The sequence below is a fragment of the Cottoperca gobio genome, unplaced genomic scaffold (genome assembly GCF_900634415.1).
Source record: "Cottoperca gobio unplaced genomic scaffold, fCotGob3.1 fCotGob3_303arrow_ctg1, whole genome shotgun sequence".
In the NCBI taxonomy this organism is placed as follows: Eukaryota; Metazoa; Chordata; class Actinopteri; order Perciformes; family Bovichtidae; genus Cottoperca; species Cottoperca gobio.
In genome coordinates, this window is record NW_021166913.1 from 210,028 (window position 1) to 219,723 (window position 9,696).

General features: G+C 40.3%; 1 protein-coding gene across 1 annotated transcript in view; it reads left to right on the plus strand.

Annotated features, from left to right (window-relative positions):
• Window positions 1–4,938, plus strand: part of LOC115005438 (membrane-associated guanylate kinase, WW and PDZ domain-containing protein 1-like) — a gene marked incomplete at its 5' end in the record, with an annotated part of 35,071 nt that extends 30,133 nt beyond the window's left edge. Inside the window, 2 exon segments of the mRNA XM_029427249.1 lie at window positions 1,278–1,416; window positions 3,164–4,938. Of these exon segments, the coding sequence (XP_029283109.1) occupies window positions 1,278–1,416; window positions 3,164–3,954 (930 nt within the window).
• Between the last annotated feature and the right edge of the window lie 4,758 nt (window positions 4,939–9,696).

Consider the following 9,696-nt stretch of genomic DNA (forward strand, 5'->3'; position numbering starts at 1 on the left):
GATATCAAGGCGTAGTCGTGGAGGAGAGGGGTTGCAGTTCGGTGGCCTAAGAATCTCATCGCTGCTCTTTGCAGATGATGTGGTCCTTATGGCACCTTCGGTCTATGACCTTCAACAGTCACTGGATCGGTCAGTGTGAAGCGGTTGGGATGAGGATCAGCACCTCAAAATCTGAGGCCATGGCTCTCAGCAGGAAACCGGTAGATTGCCTACTCCGGGTAGGGAATGAGCCATTACCCCAAGTGAAGGAGTTCAAGTACCTCGGGGTCTTGTTCGCGAGTGAGGGGACGATGGAGCGAGAGATTGGCCGGAGAATCGGAGCAGCGGGGGCGGTACTACAGTCACTTTACCGCACCGTTGTGACGAAAAGAGAGCTGAGCCAGAAGGCAAAGCTCTCAATCTACCGCTCGATCTTCGTTCCTACCCTCACCTATGGTCATGAAGGGTCATGACCAAAAGAACGAGATCACGGGTACAAGCGGCCAAAATGGGTTTTCTCAGACGGGTGGCTGGCGTCTCCCTTAGAGATAGGGTGAGAAGCTCAGCCATCCATGAGAGACTCGGAGTAGAGCCGCTTCTCCTTTACGTTGAAAGGAGCCAGTTGAGGTGGTTCGGGCATCTAGTAAGGATGCCACCTGGGCGCCTCCCTAGGGAGGTGTTCCAGGCACGTCCAGCCGGGAGGAGACCCCGGGGAAGACCCAGGACTCGGTGGAGAGATTATATCTCCTCACTGGGAATGCTTCAGGATCCCCCAGTCGGAGCTGGAGGATGTGGCCCGGAGAAGGGAAGATTGGGGTTCCTTACTGTAGCTGCTGCCCCCGCGACCCGACCCCGGATAAGCGGTAGACGATGGATGGATGGTAAACATGGAGGAACAGGAGCAGAAAACAAAAAGAGACTCAAATGCACAGACGGACATTTAATTTCTTTTATAAAATAACAGCAAGTAAACTCATAAACTGGAATTGAAAGTCACAACTGGGAAAACTGTGTTGAATATGTAACGCCTAATATGCCAGATTGTTCCTACTTTTCACTGTTTCAATTTATTTTTCTTTGAAACTCATCTCATGGAAATTGTTTGATGCTGAATGTCAATGGAAAATATGATTTGATATGCAAGAAGAGAAATAAACACAAGATGCATAAAACAATTAAATCCACGACTAAAGATGTATAAAGCTGCACGTCTGCAGGTCATTCTTTCATTAATAACCAGCTCCTACATGTGGCTCCCTGTGCAGTTTGATGATGTTATGTCGTACCTGCTGTCTCAGGTGTCGGACCAGCTGGTGGAGATAAACGGAGACAGTACATCAGGGATGACTCACAGTCAGGCTGTGGAGCAGATCAGGAGAGGAGGACATCGAATCCACCTCGTCCTCAAGAAAGGAAACGGATACGTGCCCGACTACGGTGAGACAACCTGATGCAGTGAAGTTAAACTGTGTGGGACGTTTGGGGAGTTTGTTCTCGGCTGGCAATCTTTATCATTTAAATAAATGTAGTGAAGTAGAAGTATACAGTTTTATAAATTGGAAATATTTAAAGTGAGCATGATAGTCGGCGTCCTGTCAGGAGCTGCCTGCAGCTACGGGCGTGTTTTAGGTTTGACGCGGCTTCTCAGATACAAACACGTGGGAATTCCCGGGTGGTAATACTGCGAATGTAAAAGGGCTTTCATCAGAGGGTCAGAGACTCAATCCCCATCGTGTTAGCTCATCCGGCAATAGATCGTAAATTAACATTTATTTCAATTTAAATCTTCAAGATTACTTTAGCGACAGAATTGTAGGAATTCCTAAAAAAAACCATGTTTACAGTTTCTGTATCTGCAGCTTCTCTTTACTTTTAATGTTTCTGTGTTCGGGACGTTTCTGGGCGTAAAGCTCTTTAAAAATGTAGCAACCAGAAGTGGCGAACAACTGTGTGCTTCAAATGTTGCACTTAAGTAAATATAGTTTCTTTCCACAGCTGATGAAGAAATCTCTTTGTCATGTCGTCGTATTTTTGTCTTTGAGTTGGTAAAAACCAGAGAATTAAAATATTTGACAGATCGTTAAAGAAATTAACGATTTTAGTAAAATTATCTGACTCTTCTCACTTCACAACTCTCTGAATCACAGCTCTTGAAATTGTACTTTCTCTTTTCTCTCCTTCCTCCTGTACTTCCTGTCCTCTTCCTCCTGTACTTCCTGTACTTCCTGTCCTCTTCCTCTTGTACTTCCTGTCCTCTTCCTCTTGTACTTCCTGTCCTCTTCCTCCACAGTGGAGTTGTCCAGCCTGTCTCTCTGTATGACCAACTCTAAACAGGGGGAACCCTGCTTCTACGTGATTGGACGCACTGAAAATTCGCGGTTGGTACTTCCTGTTCTTTCATTTCATTTCCTTTCCTTTCACTTTTCACCCTCCATCTTTATGTTTTTAAACATGTTGATAGTATGGTGGTAATGTGTCCACAAAAGGCTAATTTCTCTCAAATAATGAGCACAAGTTTGTTAAAATCTGTGTAAATCAACTTTGCCAAGATAATCCATCCACCGGAGTTGACTCTCATCACCATCATCTACACAACCAAAGTGTTTACGATTCAATTGTTTACAAGAGCACAACATTGTTTATCTATCCTCTTAATTTTGCTTCCTCACAGTGCACCAGATTGATGCATTTAACTTTAAAATGTAGTCTACAAAATGTATGGTAAATATTTCTGTATATTTTATTTATTATCGCGGGAAAATATTATATTGCAATGTCAAATTTTTCCAATATTGTGCAGCCCTTTGGCTTATGGTAATACTTATATATATACACACTCATTAAATCATTTTAATTCACGGGCAACCGCTCTGGTGGACTCCTGCAGTCTGCATGGCATGCTCCCTCTAAAAGACGACATCTGTAGCATTGTGTGTTGTGAGTGACCTTTTAGAGTGACCCGGCCAAGGCAGTGTAATAATGATGCTGTCAAATCAGCATCTTGATTTATGGATTATAATACATTTGTGAACCAAAATTGGAGAGGAATGAGCCTTTTGTGAGCATAGAAGAAGTCTTAAATCTTTTATTTTTGTGCATTTAAATAACTGAATAAAAACTGTACTGACATCTGGTGGACGTTGGAGGAACTGCAGCTCAACATGTTTGTCTGTCTGTCTGTCAGGCCCTGAGGAAGGAGCCCTCTCCCCCTCCTCCTCTTCACACACAGAGGAGCAAGATGTGAAAACAGTAACCATGACAACCGCCTCCCTCAGCCAGCAGAGGGGAGGAGGCGGTGGTACGGGAGGAGGAGAAGGAGGAGAGAGGAGGAGGACAAGGAGAGAGGGAGAAACCAAACGAAGAACAGGAGGAAGAGGAGGGTTAGGGCCTCCTGATCTGGACCTAGACGTAGTGGAGGAGGAGGCACGGGAGGAGGAGGAGGAGGAGGAGAGAAGGAAAAGAAGCCAGACTGTCAGGCCAAAGGAGAAGCGGGACAACCAGAGGGAGCAGGGGAGGAGGAGCAGGAGTTTACCCAGGATCAGTGCTCGATCTTGGGATATGTTGCTGCCGCAGGAGGAGGTGGAGGTGGAGGAATCTGGAGGAATGAAGGAGAGAAGGAGGAGCGAGACTAAGAGCAGGAGGAGAGCGACAAACGAGGAGGAGAGGAGGGTGGAGAGAGACGACAGGACCACCCGCCACGCAAAGCCTTCTGGGAGCTCAGGTGCGCCGTTCTCCTTCCTTATGCCGATTGACGACGACGACGATGACGACGACGACGAGCGTCAGCGTCTGTCCGACAGCGAATCAACAACCAGCATCGCAACAGCGGAGTGGAGGGAGGAGGATTCTGATTGGAGGAGAGCCGAGGGGAAGGCCCCGGGCCCCTGGCTGAAGCCGAGCCCGAAGAGATTGACGAAGGTTCTGATTGGCAGTCGGCTCGGTGGGCGGGAACTATTGGGCGGGCTCTCTCTCTGATTGGCTCACAGCGAGGACGTTTTTTTATTCGCTGATTTTCTTCTCTCTTTTTTTTGGCTACTTATAAGGGCTTTCTTGATTGGCCTACTGAGAGGAGACCCGCCTCTTCCTGCTTCTTATTGGATGACAAGAAGTTTCTGATTGGAAGATAATAAGCAAGCTGTCAAGGACTTGTATTTGATTGGCTGGTGGGCGGGTTTTGAGGCCTCCTGATTGGCCACTGACATAACAGCTGCACACACGGCTGCCAAATTCACCAACAATGTTATTTTTCATTTTACCCATCATCCCTCAGTGCATCCTGAGACCTGTATCACGAAGCCGTTATTATTAGTGCGTTATCCGGCTCTCGACGCTGGTGCACTTTTAAATCACCATGGTAACGGGGGTAAATCACCACGGTAACGGTGGTAAATCACCATGGTAACAGTGGTAAATCACCATGGTAACAGTTAACCTCAGAGAATTAGATAGAAAACCTGTCAACAGCACGACAATTAACCAATCAGGAAAATATATTTTTAATCAATTTATAATAAAAGTGACAAATAATAAGCAGCAGCAGAGATTTCTATGGGTCAGTAGAATCTGATTATCGTGTCTGAAACGCGGCCCAAGATGCCACGAGGTGGCTCGGTTCTTTGGGTGAACAGTTGAAAATATAAAGAAACAAGATATCTACAACATTTTCAGTCTAAAAGAGACTCGTTTGCCCATCGGTTATGGAAGAAGTTTCATATTCATGTTATCTGCAGTGAACTAGCGAAGGTAAACTTTTGCGGGGATTTAGCAAATGTTCCACCAAAACAAGATCCCTCCCGATATTATTTTTGAAAGGGCACCATCGCTGCTTCCTTGGCTGCCCAAGACGATTGCGATTGGTTTAAAGAAAAGTAAACAACACTTCCATTTTCACCTTCGTACAGATTTATGATAGTTCAGCCAGACCTTTGTGTGCGTCACCAAATGCTCTGCAGGTAGAACCAGACCGTCTCTGAACATCTACACTGTCAGGCTGCAGGGTTAATGTTGATCCACTGTAACTATGAATCATGTGGAAAAGTGTGTAACCAGCTTCACGACACCAGCGATCAGGATCCCTGATGTTGGGTTCCAGAGTGAGATGAAGTTCTTGTGATACAGGCCCCGCTCTTCACCTCCATCATCCTCCTCATCATCATCCTCCTCCTCCTCATCATCCTCCTCTTCCTAACTTTAAACTCGTATGCAAACAACATGAGAACCTTTACTGAAGGCGCTGTTCTGTGATTCTGTGTAATCTGAGCATGTGAATATCACTGGAATGATTTTTTATTTTTATAAGCTGAACATGTAAAAGGCTCAATGACATCATTAGTATTAATATTATTATTATTAGATATTAAATAGATCAGAGATGATCTGGTTTGCCTGCTTGCTTGTAAAAAAAAGAAGAAAAAAAAAACATTGCCCTGATGATGTAACAGAGCCATAACACACACACGCACACACACACACACACACACACACACACACACACACACACAGTTCAGGTCCAGCTGTGGTCCTGTTGGCTGTCAATTACCATAACATCGCCACGGCAACTTGGCCGACAAAGATGACCCGTTTCTATAGCAACAGCCACGGTGGATCAGGACGCTACGACCTGCAGCTCTGGATCAAAACAAAGTGCCTCATTTATTTCAGCCTTCGTCCTGCAGACTGACAGCGAGGCTGCAGGCAGCAGACACCGCCGCCACTTCCTGTTCACATCCCGCCATGTCCTGTCTCGTGTCATCAAACAACGCCAAGACCGGTCACACACCACCGTGCCCCCCCCCCCCCCCATAGTCTATGAAATGAAAGAACAGCCTAAACCGATTCGTCACTTTATGCTAAAAATGTCAGAGAATTGTGTAAAATGGGCGTTTAAATGATCCAACAGTCAAAAATCCAAAGAAAGTCAATTTACGATCAAATATTACACAGAAAATCAATAATTGATTAATCTGCCGATATTTTTCAATTAAATGGATGATAGTTTAGTCTATGAAACGTAAACAAAATGTAAAGAATTAGCATCACAACTTCCAGAGCCAAACGTGACGTCTTTAAATGTCTCTTTGCTCGACTGAAAGTACCAAATACTTAAAAACGTTTAGTTTACAATAATATATGACAAAGAAAAGCAGGAAACCTTCTCATTTGAGAGGCTGGAATCAGAGAATATTGGAATTGTTTCACTATTTCTGCTTGAAAATGACAATTAATCGTTTTCAAAATAGAAATAATAAAATTATTTGACTAAACCGATTCTTCATTTTACGGTAATAAAGAGATCTAATCAAAATCTAATTTATGATCAATATGACAAAGAAAAGCATCGAATCACTGAACAAACTGGAGGCAGGAGATCAAATAATCAAAAGAATAATGTTTTAAAGATGTTTTACAGCAGATTTAAAACCCGTCTGTTCTCAGCCAAAGATTGTTTGTGTAGTAAGAAGCTCCACTCTGTACCACCACTGTACAATCTCAGTGTTTTTGTAGTTTTAACAACTCCAACAGAGTGAGAACTCTTCTCTCAACATAATCTCCCTCATTCATATCAGATCAATATTCAGTCTTTGAATCAAGTAGTTCATCTGTATGTCAGATACACATTTAAATCAACATTTAGGTCGATATAAGTATCTTATCGGACTCTGAATCAGCTCATAATCCATATTAAAATGACTCGGATCAGGGCCACCGGGACATTACTGTAGCTTTAATGTCTTAGGAGACCAGATTGTTTCATTTAATACACTAAAGCAAAATGTAGCATGTAAACTTGACTTAAAAAAAACACATGAACATTTCTGGTGATTTGCCTTGTGATGCCTCACACGCACACAATCCCTTATTCATCCATTAAATCATGTTTCTTTTACCCGTCTGTCTGTCTGCACACCCTCTGCAGTTACACTACAACTCCCACACACCCTTGCGCTGCCCTTTAGCCCCGCCCCCTCAGCCTGCTTTCTCTAAAAAGGGCATTTTGGATCTTTCTTCTTCTATGCATTTTCTTAAAAGACTGCCTGGACTCTAACGCTTCTAATGATCGATGGGTCTGAATATTCAGGTTCTGGTCCAAAGACGACCAGGAAGGATTCAAAAGTTCCATCATCAGATCTGCTCTCAGGCAGCAGGAGGGACGTCACGGGGGGGGGGGCGTGACACCGAACTGTGTTGGTTTAGTAAAAGTCCAGCAGTCGACTGTAAACACGCAGCTGACTGAAGCAGCTCGATGGTCTGTCGGTATATATAAAGTATATATTTCTGTCTTTTCTTTAGCTGCAGTTTGACTTCAAAACTCTCTGAGCTGGACACCAGGGTAACTGTTAGCTGTTAGCTCGCTAACTAGCCAGCAGCCTCGTTTAATCAACAAGATAAAGAATGCTAGGCCTGGGCGATGAAACGAGAGCGGTGTGACATTTCATCAATAGCAAAAAGAAAATAGTTCCATAGTTTCACTTGAATGCTAAGCTAACCGCACAAGACTCTCTAAAAGAAAAGGTATGAACTATTCCTTTAACATGCTAACGCTTAGTATGCTAGCTGTGTTAGCTGTGAATTCTTCTTGCCCAAATTGAGACTTCCTGTCACAGTTATTGACCTGAACTGAACTGACCTCATTTTAAAATTGAGCAGATTGAGAAAAGAGAGGTAATTATCTCTCTATACTATCATATAGTTAAATAATCTATATATATATATAGATTATATATTAGATTATTAGATTATTATTACTCATGTGTTAATGGTAAAGCAGGATTTTACATTTTAAACAATGAATTTACAATGATTCATTACGGATTACTATTGTGTATTTTATTTTGTAAATAATGAGAAATGTCATCACAATTACCCAAAGTGACACATTTACCATGTTAAGTCCAAACTTCAACAATATTTCTAATAAATTAACATTATTAAAAAAGGAAAATCAGCAAAACTTCAAATTTGTGAAGCTGGAATTATGAAATGTCTTTAACCATCAAAATAGTTGCTGATTATTTCTTAGATACCGTAAGCTTTGATTAATCAACCACTAATGTAAGCTCAAATGTTATAAACTGTTGGGTAGTTTAATATTTTACAATGCTTTTATATATTTGCAAAGTAACTAAGCAGCTGTCAGATAAATGCAGTCGAATGGAATAAAAAGTACAATATTTCCCCCTCAGATGTAGTGAAGTAGAAAGTTGCAGAAAATAGAAATACTCAAAGGACAGCACTTGAATAAATGTATTTAGTAACAAAACATAGACTTCCTCAGCAGAGCTATTTATTAATAATAACAATAACAATAAATAATGATAATAATATACAATTAATAATTATAATAAATAAGAAAACTGAACAAACAAGAAATAAATAAACAGCAGCTGCACAAAGTAAACAAGCCAGCGTGTTGCAACGTAACAGTGGCCTTCGTCACTACGCAACTCACAGCGTACATACATGTGCACGTGCGCTGCCGCGCTCACCTGTGTGTCCTCAGGTGCAGCTCGTCTTCAGTCTCTCAGTGTTTCATCTGACAGGTTTAATCCCTCTGAGCTTCAGGGGACCGCGCGATCTTCACCCTGTCTCCACGTACACTGTGTGGGTGTGTTTGTTTTGGTCCACTGAGCATAATCCGCCGGGCGGTGCATTATTTAAATTAATCTGTGCAGTGGTGGAAGGCAATGAAGTAACCAATTTACAAATTCATCTAAAACTACTTTACTATTTCATTTTATGTTACATTTCAGAGGAAAATATATATATATATATATATATATATATATATTATATATATATATACATTATATTTCCTCTGAAATGAAAATATAGTGTAATGTATGTCTAATGTATAATGTAAATGTATATATATATATTTATATATATATATTTATATATATTTATATATATTAGTATAATATATATATATAAATAATAGATATATAAATATATATATATATTTATATATATATAATTTATATATATATATACATAAATATATATATATATAAATAAGTTATGTTATATATATATATATATATATAATAATTTATATATATAATATATATATATATATATATATATCATATATAATATATATATATATATATTATTTATTATATATATTATAACTATATATATATCTTATATATATATATATATATATATATATATTTATGTATTTATTTATTTATAGAGCACTTTTTAAAATCCAAGTTACAAAGTGTTTCACAAAGACAGCAAAATAAAAACATAATAGTCATAAATCATCATGTTTCAAAGAAAACATATAAAACAAGTTGGTGTAGAAAAAGGTAAGAATACGAAACTATTTCAAAACATAAATAAAAGGTAATTAAGTAGAGGCTCAAAAATGGCAGAAAATGCTTCCTGTTTTTCTCTATGTTGCATCATATTAAACTAAATATCTTTGGAGTTTGGATTAACAAAACAGGACGTAGACCAAACGACGAATCTAAAATATAATCAGCAGATTAATGGATAACGAATATAATCGATAGTTGCAGCTCTAGTTCAGTGAGATGTTTTAACTGTGACAGATTCTTCTGATTTTAGCAGGTAAACAGATGATGAATGCATTTTATTTTGGCACAAACCAACCTGTTAATACTCACAAAGGTAACACAGTCCTGACATGTACACATATCCTGTGTGTCAGACAGACAGGTCGTTACTGTACTGTGGCTTTGATCTCAC